Source organism: Melitaea cinxia, chromosome Z (assembly GCF_905220565.1).
Source record: "Melitaea cinxia chromosome Z, ilMelCinx1.1, whole genome shotgun sequence".
In the NCBI taxonomy this organism is placed as follows: domain Eukaryota; kingdom Metazoa; phylum Arthropoda; class Insecta; order Lepidoptera; family Nymphalidae; genus Melitaea; species Melitaea cinxia.
Window position 1 is genome coordinate 11,746,656 of NC_059424.1, and position 27,725 is coordinate 11,774,380.

A 27,725-nucleotide genomic window follows, 5' to 3' on the forward strand; every position below is an offset into this window, starting at 1 on the left:
CCGGAGTATGGCCATGTACGGGACACTCGTCTGGGCGGACGCCCTCAGTCACGCCAACAAGACCCTGCAGCGACGCTCGCAGCGAGTCATCGCGACGAGGGCGATACGCGGTTACTAGACGATATCCTGGACGGCGGCGTGCGTACTGGCCGGCAATCCTCCCTGAAAATTGCAGGTGGAAGTCCTCGCTGAAATTTACTACTTCGTGGCGGCGAAGAGATTCAGGGGGGAGCCCAGACGTTGAAGGAGGTCATACTTATGCGGAGGCAGGCGCAGGACACCCTGTTGCGTCGGTGAACGGAGGACCTGGCCCCGACAGCCCCCGGGCAGTGGACGGTGGACGCAGTCAAGCCGGTCCTTCGGAAGTGGGTGAGGCGGCAGTTCGGGCCGTTGACCTTTCATTTAGTGCAGGTATTTTCCAGACACGTGTGCTTCGGTAAGTACCTGAACCAAAGTGCGACAAGGGAGGCGACTCCAGTCTGCCACGAGTGTGGGGCACCAGAAGATACGGCGCTCCACACGTTGGAGGTCTGCGCCGCGTGAGACTCGCAGCAGCGCGCACTTTTGGCTGTCCGCAGACGGGATCTATCACTGCCGAGCGTCGTGAAAGCCATGCTCGACAGTGAAAGATTGTGGCAGGCGGCGGTCTCCTTCTGCGAAGAGGTATTGACGCAGAAGGAGGCCACGCAGCGGGCCAGGGAGAATGTCGTCTCCACTGACCCACTACGGCGCAGATGTACGAGGGCAAGGAGGACCGTCTCGGTTTGCATATATCATTTTGTAGCAACCACGCTTGTATGTCTGCCTTCCACCAACTCATGTTAGGTAGGCACTTTGACAGCAAGTCTCGAGTGATACGGACTATGGTGCGTGGTGTGAAACTCAAAAATCCACTCTGCGTCTTTAAAAATCCATCTGCACTACCGATGTGTGCAATAGTTAATCTTATGCCTTTTTGTAGATTTTTAAGGCCAGTCGATAAACCAATTAAAAATGCCTGGCGGCTACTCGTTATACTTAGATCATTTCACACATAATTTGAAGTGTGCCCTTCATTTAGCCACGTCTCGTCAGTATAATAAATTTTGCGGTTTTGCCTCGATCTATTAGTATACTTTTTCAAATGGTCAATTGAAAAAGAGGTCACAATAAAACTTACAATAATGATATATAATTAATATTATAAAATGTTCAGGGTGAAATTGATATTCAGAAATATTCATAATATAAAATAAAACCTTAACAATAAACACTTTAATATAAAAGATTGACATTTGTACTATTTTGTAAGCATATTTTGCGCTCAAAAAAAAAAAAAAAAACGATATAATTATAACAACTTAATAACAAATTGCTTTACGGTAATATTGTTTTATAACTTATTAACAAATTATATTTCGTAAAATTTTGATATATTGGTAAAGAACACGATCTATTTTATGACTCATTTTGTTTATTCATTTATACTCATTCATCTCTAAATATATAATGACTACGTCCCTATCTGCCTTATAAAATATATATATTGAGTTGTCATATTGAAAAAATATTAATTATCTATCCTCGCGGTATGCGTATTTTAGTAGTTTTTATGTGTTTAAAATGATAAACTTATATTTGTTTTTAGTAAAATAAATAGTAAATGGAGTCTTACAAATGTCCGTAAGCTAATGTGTAGTGAAAATGAGTGATAAATGCGGAAAAAACGTGAATTACGATTGACAGGGGTTTATTTACCAAATAAGACTGTTCCAAATAACGAAGATTTAATTACAAGATCTTTTTTGATAAATTAAGATAAATTCTACAATTTTGAAAGAGTTTTAGAAAGCGTTCGTACTGGCAATTATTTTTTTTATCTGTTTTAATTGTCTTCTCTTTGCTTGCCAAGTTGCCAACTAGTAAAAAAAAGATAAAGTTGACGTCCGTCTCCGTCCAAATTTGCGATGGTTAGCTTTGGGCAAACCAGCTGCATTTGAAGACGTAGAGTGGTGGTCTGTTTCATGTTAAATAAATATTATTAGAACACCAGTTTTTGTAATTATTAAACACCATATCAATATATAAATATGGCATCACCGCGTACACGTCGTAAATTAAATTCGATTCGCACTCAGGATGAAAACCACGTATGTAACTTAATTATTTGCTTTATAGACCTCATTTACCATATTGTTGTGTACGTGCATTTTGACCTTTTTTTATAGAAATGTTTCGAGTGCGGTACTCTTAATCCTCAATGGGTATCGGTGACCTACGGTATTTGGATTTGCCTTGAATGTTCAGGCATACATCGCAGCCTTGGGGTTCACTTGTCTTTTGTTCGTTCAGTCACTATGGACAAATGGAAGGATATCGAGCTAGAAAAAATGATGGCAAGTTTTATTTCATTTATACGCGTTTTAATTTTAATATAAAAACTTTATTCTGAAACTATAATTTTTTTTTGAAAAACTGCTTTTTGAACTGAAAAAAAAATCTGAGAATGTATATTTAATAACTATATTACCTGCTGTACTACATTCTTACTAACCGACTTCAAAAAAAGGAGGAGGTTACTCAATTCGATCGTATATATATTTTTTTATGTATGTTCGGGGATAACTCCATTGATTATAAACTGATTTTGATATTTTTTTTTGTCGGAAAGGATATATCCCTAGTTTGGTACCATGATAAGGAAACCAGGATCTGATGATGGGATCCCAGAGCAATCGAGGAAAACTCTCGAAAATCTGCATAACTTTTTACTGGGTGTACCGATTTTAATGATTTTTAATTTAATTGAAAGCCGGTGTTTATCATGTGTCCACATTTAAATTTTATTGAGAACTGATTACAACCTTTGGAGTAATCTTTGATAATGCGTATTTACTTGACAATATTTTTGTCTACCTACATTGTATTACTTGTCGATATCAATGAAGTCGGTTTTTCTTTACTTGCCTGCAAACACAATTATTATAATTTATTTTTCTTAGGTCGGAGGTAACTTAAAAGCTCGTACATTTTTTGAAAGTCAACCAGATTATAAACCAGACATGAAAATTCAACAGAAGTATAACACTAAAGCTGCTTCTATGTATCGACAAAAGGTAATTAGTTAATTTAAATTACTGCAAAAATTATTCTATCTATAAAACCATTTTATCTACCTAATTTTTACATTTGTTATAAACTATTTAGATCACGGCACTAGCCGAAGGTCGTGATTGGAGTCCCTCTGACTATAAACCTGAGGTAGTAGAGAGACCAACAGATTGGAGTCAGTCTCAGACATTCTATTCATCGGGTGATAATACATTCCATACCAGTGGCTCTGACAACAACATCAGCTATCAGTAAGAGTTCAAATTGACTGTATATACCTTTGGTTATACTTGAAAAAAGGATAACACTTTTTAACTAATAATTTTCTTTTGTAGTAGTGAATATGGAAGTGGACGGTACACTGGATTTGGAAATACGCCTAAGCAGTCACACTCTACCCCCATGTCTCCAATAAACAGTGGCAATGAAATTGTTGATAACACACTATCGTCACTTGCATCCGTTTGTATTCATATTCTTAAACATAGTCAACTATTTAATAGTTTTAAAATGTATCCATACTCTCTTAATAAATGGATGACAATAATAATTATCTACTTATACAACTTAAATAGTACTTTTATACATGTATGTATATTTTTGATAGGGTTGGTCGCTGTTTGCTTCGTCTGTCTCAAAAGCAGCTCGTACAGCTACTGAAAGTGCAGTGCGGTATGGTGGAATGGCGTCACAGAAAGTATCTGAAATGGCTTCAACTGTAACTGATAAGGTACATGACTTCCTTTGACAACTTTAGTATCATTAGGACAAGTTTTTTTTTAAGTATAAGAATGTGTTTTAGAACACAGTAGGAAATATCTTGCCGAAGATAATCCACCATAGACCAATAGAAGATCATAGTTAAGTAAAACCACCTTATAGAAGATCATAGTTAAGTAATACTGCTCTCAAGTAGTGTTGTGTTACTGTTCATTGTGTTGGGAAGGTAGCCTGAGCTCCTGGGAAACGATGGAGCAACAGTCAACACCATGCCTGCGATAGTCCATAACCATATGCTACTAGGAGGCTAAAGGCTATGGTAACTACTTCCCATTAGGCAGACTGCACACTTGTTTGCCACCATTGTAGTTATAGTAGAAAAAGAAGTCAGTATAGGAGGAATATTGTTTTATATTTTGTTTAAATGTAAAATTTATGTTTTATAGTAATTATAACTGTCCAAATATATAAGTGTACTAGCGACCCGCCCCGGCTTCGCACGGTGCAATGTTGATACTAAATATACTACAGAATGTCTTTATTTATAGTGTGAAGCTAGCTTATAGCATGGTTATTATTACCATAATAACAGCAACATTTAAATATGCTTCGTTAGATTACGCGTTGTTACAGAATGCGTTGAAGAAATAAAGGTTCACTGCTTGTTCCCCATAGGTGATAGCGTGATAATATGTAGCCTATATGTTGACCCGACTTCTTAATAATATTTGTGCCAAATTTGATGTAAATCCATGCAGTACTTTTTGAATTTATCACGGACATACATACAGACAAACAGACAAAAATTCTAAAAACCATATTTTTGGCTTCAGTGCCGATAGTAGATCACACCCCAAGTATCCTTTAAAAAAAATATTCAATGTACAGTTTTGACTTTCCTACCATTTTATTATATGTATATAGTATAAGTGTATGAGTGTTGTATCCACACAAGCGAAGGAGGAAGTAATAGCTAGTGTAGATATATTTTCAGAGGAGGTATAGTATATGTTGTATGTAATAGTATGTTGTCGCAGAAAATTATGAAAACTTAATATTATGATCCATTATATCAAAATTTTTTCGTGCAATATAATAATATTGGTGTTATATACTCTTGTATATAAGACCATTTAGGTAATGTACCGAGATAAATATAAGATTCAGAGGCGTTGCTGGCGTGCCCATCAAAGGTATCGCCGTTTTTGTTGCGCATAATTTTTATACGAATAAATTAAATTATTTAATACTAGCTGTGTTCGCGACTTCGTCCGCGTGGAATAGTTACTTTACATTTTCAACGTGATTCTTTAAATTGGCATATCTTTTTTATTTATGAGCCGATTGACATGAAACAAACACTATTAAACGTTAAGTGAAGCTTAACACAATAATTAAAATAATAATAGAATCAATAAACTCTGAAAATATATCAAAATTATTATTGACTTCTAATCTATCTACATAGAACAATTAGTTTATTTACGCTCTTAAAGTGAATTCATTAAACGTCTATCTTATAAAAGTTCCTATAAATAAAAAGAAAAAAGAAACTGTTTTTTATATGATGATAAACGGACACGAGACCCTTTAATTAGTTCTAATATCTTTAACAATCAATGTTCGATGTATAACTTCGGAAAAATACCGATATAGGAGCTTCTTTGTCGAGTATCGATTTTGCACTAGAACAGGGTAAACTTTTTCTTTTACTATAACTATTATTAAATCAGATTCGCTAAAGTAAGTATCAAGGAAATAGTATTGTAATTATATCTGATTTAGCTATGACTTAAAAGTTATAAGGATCTCATTACAAAAAAAAAAAAAAAAACATATATTATTAGTAATAACGTACTTCAGTATGCCCTATATAGGGTAGATTCGTTCACCGAGTTTTGACACTTTAGATTGATTACTGGGTTTTATTGTTACCGGGCGCTTAATAATAGTCAACTTAATTAAAAAGAGGCTTGTAATATTATATTATATCAAAAAAGACAATCCAATCATCAGTGTCCACTAACCTTTCTGAGAAAATTTGAATTTAGCTAAAAAATAAAATACATTTATATATTTGCGAGTACAATTTTTTTTTTAAAAGATACTCATTGATGACCTGAAGTGCTTCAAATGTCGCATCTATCAATAAAGCTTCGGTAAAATCGCCAGTGATGTATCGATTTTACGTTGTACGTGCTTATCCCGCCGTTCCCACCTACCACCCAACTCTATTAACGTTTAACAGAAATTCAATATTGATATTATTTTTCCCTGCAGCTTTTGGATTAAAATTATATCTAAATATTGCAATTTTATTTGCAATTTAGATTAATTTCACTCATGATAGAAAATTTCAAATACATTAATGGTCCTCAAAATAGTCTACAGGCATGGTTAAAGCAATTTCTTCAAACATTGTAAGCATTTTTAAATCATCGTAAAATAAATGAACAGATTAAAAAATAGTGCTGAAAATTAGTTGGTACCTCTAAATTTTTGATAGTGATTCTTGAATATCCTAGCCCCGAGAGTCGCCTGCAGCCAGGAATAAAGGAGTTTTGATATCAAGCATTTTGAAATCAATAAAATATATTATATCTTTTCCAACGATAAAAATACAAATTTTCGAGTTAATAATATGACGTTAAATTTAATACATTTAATCATCGACATTTTAATTTCAATCTTAGAATATTTTGCTTTGGTTTTCATAGACATATATTACGAAAACTTAAAAGTAAGTTTTAAAATCTTGCGCAGTGTTTACTTGTTTAAAATTTAAATAGGTAAATAAAAATATGTAGGTACATAGTAGTTACTAAAATGTCTGTTTCACGTATCTTTGTGTACAGTTTTATATTTCAATTGTAGGTAAACAACCGCGGTGGTTGGACCTCTTTGGGAGGGACAAGCGAGCTACGACGAGCCAGCAACTCGAGCACCAATTTCCAGTCTCATAGTTATGGAGCTATGAAGAATTCCACTTCTGAACCATATTCAAAATGGTGATATTATTTTTTTATATGTATTTATATTTTGTATTTATGTTGATATCACAAAACTAACAAGTTCCGTTCTTTCGCAACAAACTGGTAATACCAGTTAAAATTGAATATTTTTTGTGTCAATTTATGATGTTAATAAATTATGAGATAGCTCTGCGTTATCTCGCATCTATTACTCTCGCAGAACTATTAAACTAGATATAATTTTACTGATGATTCATCAAAAAGGAAATAAAAACTTATTACTCATATCATAAGAATATATTATTTGTCGAGAATCTCGATAAAAATAAATATTTTTTCGAAAGAACAACCATGGCTATTTAATTAAAGCGATTTTTTAAGTAAAGATAGTACGCTGTATCGTCACGATACGACTGACAATATACAGATATGCTCTACGACAGTTTTTAGTTGACCTTTGATGTCGGACGCTTTCACTTGTGTCATCACTCGAAGCGTTAAATTCGTGTTGAGCAACAAAAACGTAGTAGGTACCAATTTCATAATAAAAACAGATGTAACAGAACCAAGAATAATTAGTTTCACCATTACAATATGCGAACAAATAAAAAATTATAAAACTTTCATTAAATAATTTACAGAAGTACGTACGTTAATTTTTATTTAAGTATCATATCTACAACTGATCTGATAGGTACTCTACTAAGTATTTTTTGAATAATTGTTCTTTTCTGTTATATTACTCTATTTTGTGTTGTTTGTTAATGATATTCTAAATTATTTATAGTTTCTTAACTATATAATGTTGATAGTGATAACTGTCGATTGAAAATTATTTATTTCATTTACCATTCCAGTAACACGTTCTATTGTTATATAGTATTAAAATAATTTGGGTCCGTTTCACCATTTGTGGGTAACCACGGTCTTATACACAGGTCGTGCAACAAAGGTAGTGGGGGTACGTCGGCTTAATGGTTGCGCTTTTCTTTTCAATTTACGGCCGCCAGAGGCATGACGATATATTATGTTTTAAAATATAACCAACTAACTGACCTGGCGAAATTCGTGTCGCCTTATTTTTTCATTACATAATTATACCGAAATAAAATATAGTCTATCTTTCAAGTTGGATCAAACTGCATACGATGTGCATAGATCATGATTGAAAAAAAAACAGTATTTTTTATATTTTATAAATTATAAAACGAACCGTTCAAAATGTTTAAAACTAGTGTTGTTTTTTTTTTACCTTTAGGGATCGATTTCAATTCAAATCAATTATAGCAAATAATAATCCATTTCTAAACTATTACCTAATTCACATTAGTAAAAATTAATTAACAAAACAATAAATATTTACTTTTGTTGCGTATCAGATATCTCAAATCTAATTATTAAAAATTATAATAATTATTAATCAATACAAAACACTTTATTTACATACGCCTTATATGTATGTAAAAGAGAGGGAATACCCATTACTCACCAATCCAGTGAATTATTTTCTTTTGACGGCCGACATAGCGACTTTCCCTGCGGGACTTTACTGGCGGGGAGTTATCTATGCAGTGTATAAATACCACAGCCTGTCTGTCTAATACTTCATTTAATTTAATTATTAATTCTGTAAATATGTCAACTCCAGGCTGTAAAAAGCATGCAATTTGGGAACAATTCTTTTATTTTTATAAGACTGGGGGTAAACGAGCAGACGAAGCCATCTGATATTAAACGGCTACCGTCGCCCATGGACATCTGCAACACAAGAGGAGTTGCAGGTGCGTTGCCGGCCTTTAGGAAAAATATGCCTATACACTTGACGCTGAAAACCCCCAAATTATAGCGCTCAGGGAAAATCTCAGGAGGAAGGTCATTCCACAGTTTGCATGTGCCCGGAAAGAATGCGCGTGAAGCTCGCACATTGGTCGCAAACCATGCATCCAAATGGTGTGGATGGAACTTAGTCCTTTGGCAAAGGGTACGATGGTAAAAACGTGACGGCGGTACCATATCAAACAGTTCGTCAGAACACTCACCGTTATACAGACGGTAAAAAACACACAGAGAGCTAACGTCTCTCTTTATGCTTAAAGGTTCTAAACCGTCCGTGAGTTTGGGATCGTCGACAATGCGAATTGCCCGGCGAACGCACAAACTTGTGTCTTCGAGGGGTTAAATTGGACGAGGTAGCGTCTACCCCATTCGGAGACTTGCTCCAAGGTAGTCTCGATTTCAGACACAAGTTGTAATCTACTCTCTTCCATTTCCGTCCGAGGGATATTAGCTCGGCCAGTGTAGAATGTAACACACGTACTGTCATCTGCATAGCAACGGGTATGGCTGGTTTGCAACATATCGTCAATATGCGGAGCTGAAAGAGCTGCCAGACCCGATCAAAGGCCTTCGCGATATCCAGGCTGACTGCCATAGCTTCCCCCTTGCTCTCAATGGCAAATTCATATCGATTCCTCAGAAAAATACATTTATTTTCATTTGAAGGTAGTTTTAAACCCTGTTTTTTTCTTCATGTTTTAAACGTTGTTTAAAACTTGTTTTGTCCGTTCATGCCCTGTATATGTATGGGTAATGTAATGTTACCCCTGTGGGTAACGAACGATATTTGACCGATGACGATACAAAAGACTGAAAGCGGAAGATAAAATAGGCCAGTAAGACCTGTTTCCCTTGAATTAATAAACTGCAACTTAAAGATTAATATATGCAAATGCCATAAATATAGTAGTAGCATTCGATGGTAAAAAAAACAATTAATAAAAAAAAAACGTATGTCGGAATGGTACTGTCATCCATCAAATAGAGTTATCCAAAACTGGTGAAACAGGCCTTAATTAATAATTAGGAAATTAAATTATACCTACCTAATATTTAAGAATTTTAAGATTCTACAGTCTGACTAATCTATGATCATTTCTTTGATTTAAATACTTTTTCACTATCGAGGTATTCTACTATCACAGACCCAGATATAGATGAGAAGGGTTATACTTCAAAGTTTTCAAGTATTAATATCTACATTTTATGCATGTATACAGCATGTGTATGTTTAATTTTGTTTATTGCTCCAGGAATGAACAAATTCAGCCTACCGAAGTTCAGTCGGTTGCTGCTCGCAACAATCTTGACTCACGCGATCTCTCGCAGGTCGGAGTGTCGAGCCCCCCGCCTGACATCAAGAACATCACTATAAAGAAGAAACGAGACGATGATTCCTGGGATTGGCTCAACCATTAAGATGAAGTATCAGGTATAAAGTATCAGCATCGAGACATGGCACTTTGCTAAATTCACCGCTGGGCTATTATCAATATACATCTATGTTAATCTCTAAATTGAATAATTATTTTACTTAATGATAATATATTTTGTGGTACAAAAGAATTAAATTTATTCTAAGAGTATGTATAAACAAATCTATTAAAAGTTATATAACTTCTCCTATTAGTTATAAAACTTTCTGTGAACTATTGTAATCATAATTAAGTTTTCTTTAGTTCAATTACTTGAGAATGTAAGGCTCTATTTTAAAAATTACTAAAAATTTATTGAAATATTATAATTTAGTAAAATTTATGCATTATCATTTTATTTATAATCAAGATGTCCATGTATATACTAGGGTATTAAATTATATATATTCCTTACATCATATGAGTGATGTAATAAAATAATTTTACTGTTGAGATTTTTTTTTATATATGCATATTATAACTCAAATTATAATTAATTGTATGAGTAAGGCAGAAATAGAAATACATACCTTTATTTCTCTGTCTGCTTCACTCCAACTGTGCTGAAATTGATACAATATTATTTAATGACAGTATTAGATACGCTTATTCTTGTATTAAAATTTTTGTATTGCTATTTTCAACTTTTTACTATATATATGAGATTCTAAAAACGTTATTGATAATACATATAAATTTTATAAAAATTTTGCTAAGAACAAATCAATTCTATTGTTTAAAAGCTAAAAATCAAGCTTACTTTCATTATATGTATTTTTAAGAAAAATTTAAGACATTCTGTGTTGCATTTGAACAAAAAGTGTTTATTTTGGAACTATCACGTTTAAATTGCCATATGTTAAGTTAAAAAGTTGTATGTGTTTGATTGTAAGTACTGATTACATTGAAAATTGTTGTACTTTTCATAGTTCATATCTTTTAAAACATGAAATAAATTAATTTTAAATAACTTTTACCAATTTATAAGTGATTAAATAACATCCATACTTTACTATTATACCTAATTTTTACACAATTGTTCTACTTTTCTTGACTTTTGGTAAACTAAATAACATGTCTGTATTAATGTAACTAAATATATTTGTGAGACAAGTGATGCAAGAGGAACTCAAGTTCTTACTACTATGGTGTTTTAGTATAATCAATAAAAATTAAATTTGACGTTACTGCAGATATTTTATATTATTTTAAATTTGTGAGAACAAAAAAGATTTTATGTAGAAAAAAAAATGTGCTTCATTGTACAGCATAAAACGCACATGTAGTTATTGGGTTTTTACAAGTTGGGAGAAAAGCGGAGTGGTTCATGATTTTCATTAATTTGTTTAATAAAATTCTAATACTCCTCTACAAATGTGGTATAAATCTTCAAAACTGTATATAATGTTCTACCGTTCACTTCGTACCATATTATTCTGTTACATCTGTTTGTGTTTTCAGAAGTAAACTTAATTTTTGCAAAATGACAAAATATGTTTATGTAGCATTTATTTAAAATTTGTTATGTTAGGATTATATATATATTACATAAGAGATTTTATACTTAAGTTAAATACACAAATTAACTTTTATTAGAGAAGTGTGGCCATATTTCTGTATCAATAAATCTTCTTGATAAAAAACTATTGTCCTTTTAACCAGAAAGTGTATGAAACTTGTAGTTTTGTCAATCCTATTAATTAAAGTGCATTAAATATCCTCAAACACCTAATGTTAGTAAATATTTGAAAAACGTTAGATATGATTGATGTATCTACAATAAAAAGTAGAAAACGAATTATTCATATAAACCTTAGACTAAAATTGAGTAGAAAGTAATTTAATTAAATATTATTCGTTTTTATTTTTTACTATTATTCCAGCATTAAATGGTGATGTATTCTTTGCCCCTTAGGAAATTCAGAAAACTCATTCAGATCAAGACATTCATTCTCGTTATTTATACATAAACATAAAACTATATTGAAGAATAAAATTATTTCAGGAAATTTATGACTTGTTTCTATAGCTTTTGGTATAACATTTAAGGAATCTCAACCATTATTATGGTATTCTATTCAGACCTAATTGAAATAGCTAAATGCTACTAAACGAATTGAAATGGCTTATAATTAAACATTAAGAATATTTTAAGGCAACTATGGTTTGACAAAATAAAACGTTTTGAAAAAAATTTATGTCAATATTGGCAGCTTAGGTTTTGTGTATTATATCAAAATACAGAATATAATTAAAGAATTGTTATAATATTATTATTTATTTACATCAAATTTATTATATTTAATATCAGTCCATAATGTTGTATTTAAAAAAAAATCTGTATCAAATAAGAATCGTAATATAGTTATGAATTTACTTACCTATGTGAAAAAAAAATGCTTAAAAAAGCCATTAGTTTAAACATCATAATTAGTTTACTTTTATGGTGAATTGTAATTATATGAAAAATAAAAATATCTTGTAACATCTAATTTTTATTTTATATTACCCATATATTATAAAATATAATTTAAAAAACCCATTTAATTACAAAATGTATTCTTAATTACCACATGTCAAAAGCTTAAAAACAAAATATAAGTAAAGGAAAATAGTGTTCAATGACAATTTTTATTTTTACATTTTCTAGTTTTTCCTTATTTATTTAAATTATTTGTGGAAGCCACATGTTATTCAAAATATTACTTTCTATTGATATTGATGTTTACATAATTACTTTATATATAAAATACCTACAATCTTCAAATTCTTTACATAAGTTAAAAAAATTTAAATAACATTGCCTTTTTTATCATTTACGATGCCCACATGTAAAAGTAAATATCTTGCCAGTGACTTAAATACTGAATTATGGGTCCACATATAAACGACATCATTGGTATTTTATTTGAAGTAGACGTGAGTACACTTTCTAATACATTTTTGGAATAACCATTGTACATTGGACTACGTAGCAGATACAAAACTAATCCAAGTTTTCTACGGCTAATCTCTAGTCTTTGGTCATAAGACAAACTCTCCATGTGTCTGTTATAAAGTCTGAAACTTGCAACATCAAGTCCTAGAGCTATTAACCATTGCTTCCATGATTTACTGCCAAATATTCTCATTGATGCTAAGTGGACGAGCGGTTTTAAGACATGTATTAATTCTGCTTGTAAGAGATTTTTCTCTTCTATATTAGACGACATCATGTCATCTTTAATTTTTAAGGGCTGCCAATCCCTCAATGCAATGGGTGGTGCACCATCAATACGTCGCACAACTCGCCCTGATCTTTTTAATGTAAAAAATGCATTAGATTCTGCATCAGCATCTTTACCTTCAGTAACTTTCTTTCTTTGCAAGGCTGGTATTGGGGGATGTTGAATAGGTATCTCTTTATACCTATAGAGTAATACAAACGCTGATGAGCACTTGAATAGCTGAAGCAAAGTTGCCACGGTCCACTTTCCTTTGTTGCCCCATCTGTTCTTTACAACTAGTTCCACAAAAACTTCACAGTAATGGATGACGGTAAGCCATATCTTTATTTGCTCTCGCAAACTATATTGCTGTGTTTCATTCCCATAGGCATCTCTAATGATTCTATCATTAAACAATGACAGAATTTTAGACAGTGAATACACAAGTTCAGAAATTATTGGCGATTTATTTATTTTTCCCGCAACAAAATACGACGACCATGTTGCAACAGTTTCAACATCAGTGACTAAGCCAGGATTATTGATTACCCATCGTTTGTAAACGGAACATATTTCGTTAAGAGAAATTTTTTTGTCCATTTTTATAAATAGTTTTTTACAACAATCGCTGCCTTCAAAATGATGTTAAATAGTATACAAGGAAATAAATACCCTTAAAACAATTTCGTACTGTCTTTTATGTTCTGATCATCAGAAGACCGAGGAAACCAAGTTAGGTTTTATTTATTTTCTGTCTAACTGCACCGATAATCTTATTAGAGATGGATCTTCTGAAATACACTTTTCTGACTTTCTTGTTATGGATAGAATAAACCTCAAGTCTTAGCAATGATAAGAAACGCACGTTTATTAAAGGCTGAGGTACAAACTTGAAACCACTATCCTAAATTTTAATTTATTGATAACGTTCAGTCAATGTCAAGAAGTCATAATTGGTCATAATGACAATTCAGAGATTCTCTACGTTAACTTTTTGTGTTGCTATCTAGAGTGAATATTTAACTGTGTTTTTTTTTTATAATATAAAATTACGTTCGCATAGTCTTGAATATTTTCAAATTAAAAAGTACACAAAATTATATTTTTTAAATGATAATTAAATATATTATACGAATCTTTTTTTAAAATTTCGTAATTTTATTTAGCTGTACATTTAACGACCTTAGGCAAACTACGACATAAAAAATTAGAATGCATCCTCTTTCATTACAGTCCGTTGTCCCTTTTCCTTGTAATTTTTCATGTATCTTGTTTCATTCATGTTGAGATTTTCAACGTGGATACCTGTTGTTGAAGAAAGGAAATAAAGTGATCAAATTTGCAATAATTCATATTAAGGATAGTAGATTTGTGAGGTTTTTGTGCATTGAATAAGACAGTAAAAATGGATCCATTAGCTCAAATTGAACTTAATGCAACTAACTACACAGTGAAAGAAGATTATCCAGGATTTGGTTCTCCTGCTTTAGAACGTGATAAAAAGACTCTATTTTGGATGAGCGGTGTTATGGAATGTTTCTCCACTGTTTTGTCATTATTCAAAAGTACGGATTACGAGACATCTCAAGGTATGAAAAATGCATTGCGTGCTTAATATATTTATGTGTATGTATTACGTAAATACTCCCAGGGATCATTATATTCGCTGCATCTACAGGGACGCTTTCAAGGTCGAGTGATTGATTTTATATACCTGTCAACAAGCTGTCTCACTTGCAATATTGATTTTTCTATTTACATCTCCTTTTCGCCAATGGATGTTTTTTTTTTTAATTTCTTTCGTTTAATTGTTTTATTGGATTTTACTTTTGTATTGTTTTTTTGATATACTTTATTTTTATTTTGCCACAGACAATCATAAAGTTTAATAATTCTATAAGTATATCAGGATTATATTCATTTTTAAGTATTGCCTGCTTGTATGTAATATTTTATTATTAACAGTATTAGGATAAACGAAACAATACAGCTCAGATGAGATCCTTATCTTATTTTATAATAATAAATTTTTGATGAATCTAAAATAATATGAATGCGCTGGTGTGCAGTTGTTGCTTTGATAAACGTAATCTGCCAAGCGAATTTCTTAGATTTTATAGCTTTGCGACGCATAATAGAAATGTTTCATATTAATCAAAGCATTACTTTCTATTTTTCTGCTTTAAAATTTGATTACAAGTTTTAATTTTTTTTTGACATATGTATTATTTTTTTATGAAATGGATCAACATTAATAACTGCAGCTGTTGTTCCAAATGCAATCACATTTGGTGAACATGCTAAATATAGCATTTTTTTATACAGTATGTAATATTTTAATTGATACAAATAAATTTGTTTGTAACCTTTGCATTCAGCCTGTAATATCCTACTGCTGGGCGTAGACCTCTTTCTCCATGTAAGAGAAGGATTGGACCTTAATCCACCTGCTCCACTGCGGATTGATCGATTTGTTCCCTATTAAGAGTAACGATATCAGATATTTATGATAACAACTAAAACTGACAGTTTAACTTGATCTCCAAGGTGCGGTGGAAAGACCCACAAGGAACGACATGCAAACCGGAAGTAAATATTTGTACACATACAAATATCCACCCTGAGTGGGAATCGAACCTGTAGACCGTCAGTGTTTAAGGCGACTACCAGCAGCACTACACCAAAGCGGTTGTTGTGTGTAACCTTAGTTGATGCAAATTTAACAAGATGATGATACAATGAAACTAAAAATTTAAAAAAAAATTGTAAACATTTAATGTGGTAAAAGTTGGTTACAATATGTTTTAGTAAAGTCTTTAATTTTAAATTTATACATAAATTATTATTTTTTTACAATTTTTATGTGTAAAACTAAGAAACCTGCTCTGCGCCATTATATAAAAATAGCCAACATGTAAAATTATTTTTGCACATTTTAATTGGTAAACACTGCATATATTATTACTAACTAAATATTGACAGCCACAATATTACTGAATTAGAGTTTAGTTACCTTTTTGGAGACTAGGATTGTTAACACCAGTAGCTCCTTTGAGAAATTTTTTATTTTTTATTCTCAAACTCTTGTCTCTGAACTTATTGTGAAAATGTTTATAGATGATGATAGTTCAAGCAACATACTTGCTTTTGTGATTTTTTTTTCTGTTTTTTGATATTAGTTCTGTTTGATTGCTTTGTTGAGTAAAATTACTTTTATACTATAACTTATGTAAATGGCTTATTGATAAATAATTAAATTTTTGGAATTAAAAATAATTGCAACAAACCTTCATTTTGTAGTTGTATTGGAACTTTGTTGTGTATTTGCAGAAGATGATTGGGAAGTTCCATTTGAATCCCTGTCAGACTTGGTGTATCTTGGATCTGGGGCACAAGGTGTTGTCTTTGGAGGCAATCTTAAAGGTGAAATGGTGGCAGTTAAGAAATTACGTGACAAAAGCGAAGCCAACATCAAGCACTTGAGAAAACTCAACCATGAAAATATTGGTAATGCATAAAAAATTGATAAAAAAAAAAGTAAAAATCTATCAATATAGTATTTTATAAAATTGTTTTTGGTTTTAGTGCGGTTCCGTGGTGTTTGTACAGTATCTCCTTTTTACTGTATAATTATGGAGTATTGTCAGTATGGGCCTCTGTTTGACTTCCTTCACAGTGGTGTTTCTTTTACACCTAAACAGATTGTACGATGGTCCAGAGATATTGCTTTAGGAATGAGCTACCTCCATTCTCATAAGATCATACATCGTGATCTAAAGAGCCCTAAGTAAGTTATATTTTATTTTAAAACGTCAACTTAGAATCCTAAATGATAATATCTTATAACTTACAGTCTTGTGTACCTATGGTAAGCAATTTAATGCTTATTATAGGTAACAGACGACTGTTATCGCTAAATATTTTTTTGTTAAAACACCAACCCAAAACCACAACCCGCGGAGCAGAAAGCAGGGCCACTACAAACTGCGTCAATGGACTTGTCCCAAGTTAAGTTAAGAAATAGATTTACTAATCAACACAATTTTTTTAGCATCTTGATTGCTGACAATCTTATGGTGAAAGTGAGCGATTTTGGAACAAGTCGGGAGTGGAACGATGTTAGTGCCATAATGAGTTTTACTGGCACTGTAGCTTGGATGGCTCCAGAAGTGATACGTCATGAGCCATGTTCTGAAAGAGTTGATATATGGTCATATGGAGTGGTTCTTTGGGAACTATTAACCCAGGAGATACCGTATAAGACTTTGGAGACACATGCTATTATGTGGGGAGTAGGAACAGATACTATTGCTCTACCAATACCGACTACTTGTCCAAGCAGTTTGCAGTTGCTGTTAAATCAATGTTGGAATAGGACACCTCGTAGCAGGTATTGTATTTTTTATAGTAAAGATGATAAAGAAATAAATTTTGTGAGCAAGCAAAATCGTATTTGATTTTTCAGTTAAAAGTTTTCAATATTATATTTGGGTTAACAAACCGATTATATTTAACAAAATTATATATTGGATTTAAATTTTTTTTATATTTTATCAGGCCTCCATTCAAGATAATTGCAGCTCACTTAGATATGGCGGGTGAAGAACTTTGCAATATGGATATGGAGACATTTAATCGAAGTCAGGCTCTTTGGCGTCAAGAAGTATATGCCAGTATGGAGAGGCTGTATGCAAAGTATGTTCATCATGTTATTGTTTTTATTTTTTGTATTAAAGGAAATGAAAATATTTATTCTCCTATTAAGGTTTTTACACATTTAATGAACGAAAAAAAAAACATTAAAAAAAATGAAACATGGTAGCAAACCAACTAACAATTCAAAATTTCTACAATTTAACATTAGGTTCATTATAAACTTAGCACAATACCCAGTGCTGTGCAGTAAATAAAGTTATAAGTTGTTAATAAGAAGACTTTGTTTCAGGAACAATGAATGCGCCCCAGATGTAATCGCTCAGCGTCGTGAACATCTTAGACATGCTCGTGATGTTCGCTACGTTTACGAACAACAGCTCTCCCGCGCTAATGAGCTGTATATGGAAGTCTGCGCTGTTCGTCTTCAGCTTGAACAACGCGAAAGAGTCATCGCTGAGTATGTCTAACCTTATGACCTTAAGGGCCATCCATAAATTACGTTACACAAATTTCACGATTTTTTGACCCTTCCTCCGTTTTTGTCACAGTTATGATACCCATTGAGAGTTATGTTAAATAATTAAAACTTTAATGATTAAGGTTTATTGTTCATAAATTTTTAAAAATTTTTGGCTCCTTTCCATCTCTTGTCACACAAAATCACATTTCGGAGATTCCATTAACTTGTGTTATATGTGTTATATAATCTATGGACATCCCCTTTTTGCATATTATACATTTCAAAATATTAAATAAAAATATTTCTTCAGACGCGAGAGCGCTCTAAGTGGATGCCGCTGTGGAATTCGCAAGAATTTTAAGTACTTCCATCATCAGACTTCTTCCTCGTCAGATGGCATGAGAGCTCTATCGACTGTTACCGAGTCTAACCGACGTCGCAAAAAGAAGAATGCAGCTAACCACCCAGCTCAGCTCCTTGTAAACTTTGTCGACAATAAAGCAAACGATCCAAAGATAGTTACACTAGCTGTTGAGGAGACAAAATGCGTCTGCAACAATGAGAGTATTCAAAATAACAATATGACCGTGACACCTCTGAAAGATACTGTTTTAGAGGATAATGGAAATATTTTCTTAAAGGACCTTGGTTTTGGCAACATTGGTGTTGCTCACAATGATAATTATATCCCTGATCACGCTAATGTTTAAATGAAGCGTAAAAATTGACACGAATATCTCATATAATTTATCACTTCTCAATGCATTTCTCATTTAATTTTGGTTTATAACGTTACAATTTATTTTACTTAAAATTTAAAGGGCACTCAGGAAGGATCTCATTTTATTTTTATTTTAAGATTTTTTTAAATATTTTATTTAGTATTTTGGACTATTGAATCTCAAGGCTAAATAAAAAATCTATTCGCCTAATAAGTACTTTAATTATTAATGTCAAAAACTTTAGAGGAATTTATTTAAACTTTATAGACTTGTTTATGAAGGATCTCATTATTTTACTTTTAATTGTAAATTTGTACAATATCATGATAATATTAACTGTAGCAATTATACGTTAATTGTCTAAGTGTCTGTAGTAATCCATATCTCAAAATAATAATTAAAAAAATAAAAAAAAAATGTAGCTAGTGTTCGAATGAAAAATTTTTGAAAATATAATGCAACAAGTGGTTGTTTATTAATGTGGAGATTTCAAATTGAAATAAAAATAAGTCAGTAACATTCCAATGAGACTTACAAGTTAATCCTTCCCTTAGTTGTAATAATAAAACTAATCTCTCGAAATTGTAAGCTATTTCTGAAAATTTAGAACTATAGATCTTGAAGTAAATTTTAGAGATTTGATGTCTCCTTTGAAAGGGATAAAGGACATTTGAATAGAGATTAATACTCATTGTACTCAATGCTTTCTTATATTCAAGTATTTTGTAAAAAACTAAATGAGAACCTAGTATGGCTTATATAATGTATACATATAGGCTTTGAATGAAATATAATATTATATAAATGACAAATTCATTTAATCTACTGTGTGATTGGTAACCACAAAGACTTATTATGTATTTATTAGATATAATAATTGTGACGTGCTATCTTCTTTGTAAATTTTTTTCGCCTTCTGACCTTTTTTACACTTATTTTTACTGAATATCTTATATACATGTTTGGATCTAAACTTTTAGTATGAATGTATTCTTATCGTTTAAATTGTTTAAGTGGGCCTAACAGATAAAATAACTGTAACTGTTTATTTAAAAAAAAGTAAATATTCTTATATAATATAAACATAATCTGCTTAAAACTCCTAAAAAAAAAATATTTTTGTAAATACACTTTGCACATATTTTATGGTAATAGTATGTATCGAGTCAATATTTTTGTAAGATATTTCTTGTATGAATATAATAACGGTCGTGATTCGAATTTTAACTTGTTTAATGCTTCAGGGCTCTCGCCCACGGTCTTATATATACACAGGTCGGGCAACTACAGTGGGGTACGTCGGCTTAACGGTTTACCGCCGCCAGAGGCATGAACAGCGATGGTCTTCACACGTGACGAATTTGTTTTAAAATATAACAAATTACAATGAAACGTCACTCAATATAACCAATTACAATGAAACGTCGATCAACCGACCTGCGTGCGCATTGCGTACTGCGCACAGCTCGATAGCAGTGACGTACAGCGCCGTTGACGCGAACGAAAAGTTTTGACACTATCTTTATCTCTTACCATTGAAATTCAGCAACAAAAGGTCTGACTTGCGCGAGGGTCCTGATGTCATATACTGTTGCGTGTTTGAAAATCGACGAAATGAAACCCAAAAGTGTGGTGATTATAAATGCGATATAGGTGTTTATCAAAAAAAAAAAAAAAAATCTTATGGCTTTGATCAGTATACTGTAGTGTCTATATGATAAAACCATGCGATACAGACAAGTGGTTTGTATAATTAGGAATTTAGGAAGATATAAATGTAACTATTCTATATAATCACTGAATTGAATTATTAGCGTAAGATTAATGATGTAATTTTTGAGACATGCGTTACAATTGTTTTCAATTATGTTTACGCGAAATGTAATTATGTCTTTTTTAAATAGTCATATATACAATTAAAGATGTAAAGAAGAGATTTAAGTATTTCACAATTTAAATATTTAAAAAAATTGGACCTTTGTCCCAAATGGAATTATAGTGGGTTGTCACTTAGCATTTTGAACTGCTTTCTATTTCCAGTAAAATTTTTAATATAAAATATATCTAAAATAATATTTAATTAAATATGAATAATAAGATAGCATAATATATTCTATAATAATTCTAATTTGGCGTTAATGAATTCAGAAAGGAAACGTCATTCTTGGGAAATCCATAGAGTGATATTTATTCATATGTAGTTTTATAGTTAATATTATTGTTTATAAATATATGTTTTTAAATGAAGCATAACATAACTAGAATGTTTCGTAGATAACGAACATTGATTAGATACCTCATAGCGCCAAGTTAATTTTTCCAAACTGTATTTTAGTAACAACAAGTATATTATAGTCAAGTTTAAATAATGTCGTACAAATTGTTAAATTAACAATGTTTAATAAATTTAAAAACCTTCCGAAAGTAAAAAAGTAAACAGTGAAAACGTCGATAGACGATGAAAATAACGTGTTACTTTGCCTAAACACAAACTCATAGCTGATCTTAAGAGCATTTTTTGCAATTAAAAATGTTCTTCTTAACTCGCGCAGCCTAATATATAATTATATTCAGATATTATTAGGAAGTAATCTTACCCGAATTGAGTATAATGTTACAATAAGTAATTGTATACTAGATGTATGAGGAGATAATTCTTTTAAAGTTATTAAGGAGATATTCATTGGGGTTACTTGTGTACGGTGCAAGTATGCCTAAAAGAATTCTGATGTAGTGATAACAATTTGACACTACGTTTGTATGGATTCAGGTAAATAGTGAATTTTGGGCCGGGAGGATGCCACTATGTAATTAATTTTGGATTTTTGCTAATGACGCCTATGAGCGTTATTTTTCTAATTGCATGGAAAGGCAATCTACCTCTCTGTCATCATTGAGTCATTGTCATATGAGAAATACTTTTGCAACGACAGGTCAAAGTTTGAATGTAATAGAAATTGACATTTTGACCTATTTGATTACGAAGCGTTAGTCTTCGTTACAATTGTTACTGTTAACGTATTGACTACAAAAATGTTCAAATACTAATACACTTAGGGCAGGTTTCACTGTTTGAGGATGAATTTTATCTTGCACGTAAGTTACGAATAAACTTTAACAGCAGGAGGTAGAATTGGCTATTAGACCTGTTCCTCAATTATACTCGACCGGTAAAACAGGCCCGTACACTATGATTGCCTAATCTGCCAAAACTTGTAGATTTGACGATGTTTCAGCATCGCTGAGTAGGATACACAATACATTATAAAACTAGAAAACTATTCGTACTTAACAACTGTTAAAGTAGATATGTCACAGGTGTGATACTGAAATTAATTTTAATATATTGTAAGTTCTGAAAGTTTATATGCAAATTAATTTTACTCTTAATATAATCAATATTTCTATTATGGATACGAGTGCAGTTGGGAAATTCTATCAAAGACAGTAAATGTTATATTTAAAGATTTCATCATAGGATAGTTAGGCCCGATCCACATTATAGTGCTGATCTCAGTTCGTTCTCAGTCTGATCTCGATCTTTTAAATATTGTTAAACGAGAAACAATTAGTGTATTCACACTATCCCTAACAGTCAAGTTCCGATCAAATCACACTTTAACAACGATCCTTCTATTGTTTCTTGGTTACTAGATCGAGATCAGACCGAGAACGAACTGGGATCAGCACTATAATGTGGTTCTGGCCTTATACACGGGCGTAGCTCAGGGGATGAATATTTGGTGGGACCTCTTAGAAAAATTTATGAGGTTTAGAAAAGATCATAGATGTGAAAGCCCGTGATTTGCTTAAGAGTTCGATAGCTACGAAATTTTATACTTTCCTCTTAAAAATCAATGTTTAAAGCTTGGTGTAACCATTACTCCCAATTGATGTTGTATTCATCTAATTGTGTGTAGACTAAAAATAATAGACTGTACTTATTTTAAAATTTTTGATGTAATTTACTCTTTCTATAAATATTCTAAAGTTTGATTTTATAATTCGACCAGAAAAAAATTATTAAACTATTTTTAGATTTAAGATTAAATTTACAAGATCAAATATAGAATGAGGTTGTATTCAATGTATAAAAATGTCTCTAAACGCGTAAACAATAACGGGTCCCTTATATATTTAATTTTCTGATTGTTTTCGAAGTAAACAAAATATATACTAGTGCAAGGATTAAATTTATTTTTTTTATGAATCTCGAGAATCTATCTAAGTGACTTACGCCGAGTTGTACGAAACAAAATTAAAATTTAAGTAGAGATTAAACTAATTTAATCACAAGAATTTCATACAATTCTTGCGATTAAATTAGTTTAATCACTACTTAAATTTTAATTTCTTTTCGTGCAACTCGGCGTTAGTAAAATAATTATTATTTATTGCCTCCTTTTCCCAATGAAAATAATTATTTAATGGTTCAATTACTCAGAAATAAATAAAATTAACTAACAGAAGAGACGGTAACATTTTATGTATATCTTATAAATTATGTACATCACATACTTGAGCATTGTTACAGAGTGCCGACATGGCATATCCAAATATATTTAATGTATACTGTCAGGTGGTTCCGCACATGTAAGTTACGACTAACAGAACAATATTTGGCACTGTTTTCCAGTCAGATACAAGGCAAACAATCGTTTGTTGTACTTGTGTATATTAAATATAACCTCATCTTGAGATACTATGCAGATTAAAATATTAGTTAGTGTTTATTGATGTTACGTACTTACGTAGACCTTAGTGGAAATTGTTGTATAGGTAATTAATTAGATGTCTTTACGGCGGAAGGATACCGATAGAAAATGAAATGTTTTATAATACGTTGCAGTTTTTGCAAACAAAGAAATTAATATATTATCGAAATTTAATAAAATTATCTGTATCCTTTCGATAGGTAGTTGAAAAAAAAAAAGAATTTGTACTCTCTACAGTGGCATAGCGTGGGTTTTTGCCGCCCGGAGTCCAACGAAAATTTGCTGTACCCATTTTTTTTACAATTTTTCTTGACTCTTGACCTTCAATGAATAGCTTTTTTAACAGATGGAATGACGACTTTTGGCATATTTTTTCTTCTGGTTTTGCCAGTCTCTACCCATAATAGTTTGATCGGACTGTTTAGTTCATAAATGTTACGTCAATACAATTTGTTGTTAATGTAATGGTGCGTGTGCCGTGTCGCCGGCGCCTAAACACCGACGGTCGCGGCTTCGATTCCCGCTCGGAGTGGATATTTGTGTTTTTTACAAATATTTATTTCCGGTCTGGTTGTTAGTCATTGTGCGTTTCCCCATCGTGCCTCAGAGAGCAGCCTTAGCGAGCGAGGTGGATTTACAAATTTCCATCCAGTATGATACTTATTTATTATTTTTTCCCGCCCCAAACTCTCTAGCGACTCCCTCTCTCTTCCTAAATTTTGCCGCTCCTTGCACCAACCTACGAGTTACAAGCATTTTCAATAAAAAAATCTTACCGTTTTAACCAAAATTCTGACAACATTCCTAACATATTGCCGACATAGTGATAAGAGATTAATCAGAACACGCTGTGCATGTTGGTGGTAGCGTTTGTATTAAATTCTTTACTAATTACTACAAGTGAGAACGTAGGATTACTATTGCACTTCGGCTGCTCACCCACGCTATGCCACCGATTCTCTAGTTTTAAATGTACACGTATTCCTTCAGGGCTCAATTTTTAAATATTATGCTTAAGAAAGACTAGCAGCAAAGGCAATATTTTACTTTTAGTACAAGATTGTTTACTACGTTTGTGTTATATTATTTACAATTAGATGTAAGAGATACATATGTGTGCGACTGTCACTTGTCCGAACAATAGGTACCTATCAATGTAACCCAATATGATTTTAGTTTTGCTAAATATTTGAACTAAATATAAAATTATCTTAGGAGTGTAGTTATAGAGTACCTACTGCTAATTCTTGTTTTGAATTTTGCTTCGTATCGGGACTTGATCCCTTTTGAATTTTGGTATAAAAAACCCTTTCTGTTGATTCATGTCAACCGTGTACATGCTGAGCTTTTAATAGCAGCTTTAGCGTGAAAGGCAACACATATTCAAAAATGTTCGCGTTTAATACTATTTACACAAGTAGTACCTACGGTCTACATAACCCACGCGGTTAAACGTACGTTTTGAGTTACTTTACCCTTTTTAATTGAATCGCATCGAAATATAATATAGCCTAACAACCTTCCTTGAGTTGGGGAACAGGCACCCTAATTTAGAAATAATTTGTAAAACGGAAGGTTTTGAGATTGTAATGTTCCAGTAAAAAAAATTCTTCTGCTTCATCATCAGTTAGATCTTGATTAAAATTAACTATTTTTGAAAAATTCAATTACTTAAACAGGTAAGAGTTGGGGCGAAAAATCGTTATTGATATATTTTTTAAAGCTATATCATCAAAAGCAGAAATAATTTTGTTTCTTTGAATTATAAACTCCGATAAAAAATTCTTTAAAAACCGTCCATATTTTTATCGTATGAACACATGCACTTTAACAAAGATCATTTAAAATATGTTATTTTCTTTATATTATTTGATAAAAATAATTTTGAATTGTTTAAAACATCGATTAGGTACCTATTTTATACCAAAATCTTAATATAAAGGGCTTTTGAGGAAAAATCATAAAATTTGTTTTACCATTTAAGTATTTCCTAAGTATTGAAAAATCACTAGCGCTCTATTGCTAAAGTTTATTAAACGCCTCACGGTCGCAAATGAAATTGATGTTCTAATATTTTGGTCGAATACTTGTTTCTCTTTAAAAATATATTACATGCCAAAGAAATAAATTTCATTGTTTTTACTAAGATTCGAACCACTGATGGATGTGGAAACACTATCTGACAGATCTTTATATTAGCCCTGAAACTTAATGGTCTAGTCGTTAATGAAATTAGTGTACTCTTATAATTATAATTGAGTATTGTAGTTTGTTTGACGAATAAATGTATTAAAACATATATATTGTATCTTTTATAACAATATCCCAAATCCAAAAAAATTAATAGTGCCCGTTATATGAACACAAGTGGTAAAAAAGGTACATCTAAGTTACTAAAAGGTATGACACGAAACTTTTAAGTTCACCAAACGTTATAGAGGTAGATAGATATATATGACAGTTGTAGGTATTAGCGAAATATTCGCGTCGTACGAAATTCGCTCCGCGCGTGTTAAATTTTTTCGAATTATTTATAGAAAGTGAACGGGCGGGAGTGTGCGCGCGCACACGGTGTGGCGCGCGCGGGCCGAGAGGACTGGAGCCCATGGAGCCCCCATCGTTTTCCACCACTGGGCCTCAAATCATCAGGGCCGCCCCTGGCAGCGACGCTAGTATCGTCCTCCCACTGCCCTCCGGTTCACCACCTTTTGAATTCGAATGGTACGTTCTATTTCTAGCTCAATTCCCCCACTCACAAATACAAGCTTATACGTTTTCTATACTTAAATTTAAATATGTGCAGGAAAGTATTTTGTTCAAAATCAGTCGAAGATTAAAAATTTAGCATTTTTATATCTAATGGAACGCAGTGGAAAAATTCAGCATTGCAATAATGACACGTAACTCGAGTGTAATAAAGTGCATAGCAAACGATCGACGCTTGCGTCTTCGCCGGTGAGCGTTGTTTGTTTTTCATATGTCGAAGTATAAATGCAGACCAGGAAGTAAATGTGTTGGAGACACTAGACACACGACATTTGTTTGCGGGGGAGGAGTGTACGGTATATTCGGTATCGGTCAAGATAGGATGGTTAAAATATATTACAAATAACAATTGATGTCTGATTGTGTCTGGGAAATGTGCTACCTGAGTAAAAATAAAATGCGGTCAAGTGTAAATCGATTAACTAGAAGGCGGTAAATTATAAACTGGTGGTCAATTTCTTTTTAAATTACTTTTCTAAACTATGTCCTATTACACAATACATACATACGTGTTTGTTAGTAATTATGAATATCTTTAAGTAATTACTATTAAAGTAAAATATGATTAATAACATTAAAAAGATTCAAAAGTAATAAAAATACAGAAATAAAACATTTTACCAGTTTGAACTTCAAATTAAGTAACTGTAGTAGTCGAATAATAATTTTCATCGATTTTCTTCGTGGAATTCTAAGTGTATGTACATCTAAGTTGCATTCTATGTATTATATATTACAATTTTCTTAGTTGAGAATTTACGATTATTTTTATTATATTGTTAAAGCTTTTCAATAATGTCGAATCGCTAAATAACCGGATTTTAATCATTAATGCTCTGTAATCACTACATAGAATAAAACATAGTCGCTTACCACTGTCGCTCTGTATGCTTAGATCTTTAAAACTACGCAACGGATCTTGATGCGGTTTTCTTTAGAAAATAGAGTGATTCCAGAGGAAGGTTTATATGTATAATACATGCATAATATACCTAGTAGAGAAACGCTGAAAGTTTTAGAGGTTTCTAATGTGACGTCGTAAATAAAGACATTTTTGTGCTTACATTGCAAATATTTATTTTATATTTTATATTTAGTATCAGCATTGTACCCGTGCAAAGCCAAAACGGGTCGCTACTAATATATATAGTAACAATGTTCATACAG

The 27,725-nt window shown here is 32.0% G+C and overlaps 3 protein-coding genes and 2 long non-coding RNA genes across 5 annotated transcripts; 2 read left to right on the forward strand and 3 right to left on the reverse strand.

Annotated features, from left to right (window-relative positions):
* Positions 1–2,069: 2,069 nt before the first annotated feature.
* Positions 2,070–10,376, forward strand: LOC123668652 (ADP-ribosylation factor GTPase-activating protein 1). The gene is made up of 8 exons (XM_045602363.1): positions 2,070–2,129; positions 2,208–2,375; positions 2,982–3,095; positions 3,187–3,341; positions 3,426–3,552; positions 3,698–3,820; positions 6,685–6,818; positions 9,872–10,376. The coding sequence occupies exons 1-8, from the start codon at positions 2,070–2,072 to the stop codon at positions 10,035–10,037; spliced, it is 1,047 nt and encodes a 348-aa protein (XP_045458319.1). The 3' UTR covers positions 10,038–10,376.
* Positions 10,377–12,517: 2,141 nt separating this feature from the next.
* On the reverse strand, positions 12,518–13,839 carry LOC123668651 (peroxisomal membrane protein PEX16). Its single transcript, XM_045602362.1, has one exon. It carries the CDS (start codon positions 13,837–13,839, stop codon positions 12,850–12,852), a length of 990 nt encoding a protein of 329 aa, XP_045458318.1. The 3' UTR covers positions 12,518–12,849.
* A 537-nt stretch (positions 13,840–14,376) lies between these two features.
* Positions 14,377–14,935, reverse strand: LOC123668362. The gene is made up of 2 exons (XR_006745569.1): positions 14,877–14,935; positions 14,377–14,544 (listed from the first exon to the last, which is right to left on the reverse strand). It is a non-coding gene; the product is annotated as an uncharacterized LOC123668362 (long non-coding RNA).
* LOC123668361 (mitogen-activated protein kinase kinase kinase 12-like) lies at positions 14,462–19,196 on the forward strand. Its single transcript, XM_045602098.1, has 7 exons — positions 14,462–14,828; positions 16,570–16,746; positions 16,825–17,026; positions 17,291–17,629; positions 17,797–17,934; positions 18,185–18,352; positions 18,666–19,196. Exons 1-7 carry the CDS (start codon positions 14,645–14,647, stop codon positions 19,063–19,065), a joined length of 1,608 nt encoding a protein of 535 aa, XP_045458054.1. The 5' UTR covers positions 14,462–14,644; the 3' UTR covers positions 19,066–19,196.
* On the reverse strand, positions 18,483–27,465 carry LOC123668365. Its single transcript, XR_006745570.1, has 2 exons — positions 27,432–27,465; positions 18,483–18,905 (listed from the first exon to the last, which is right to left on the reverse strand). It is a non-coding gene; the product is annotated as an uncharacterized LOC123668365 (long non-coding RNA).
* Positions 27,466–27,725: the final 260 nt, after the last annotated feature.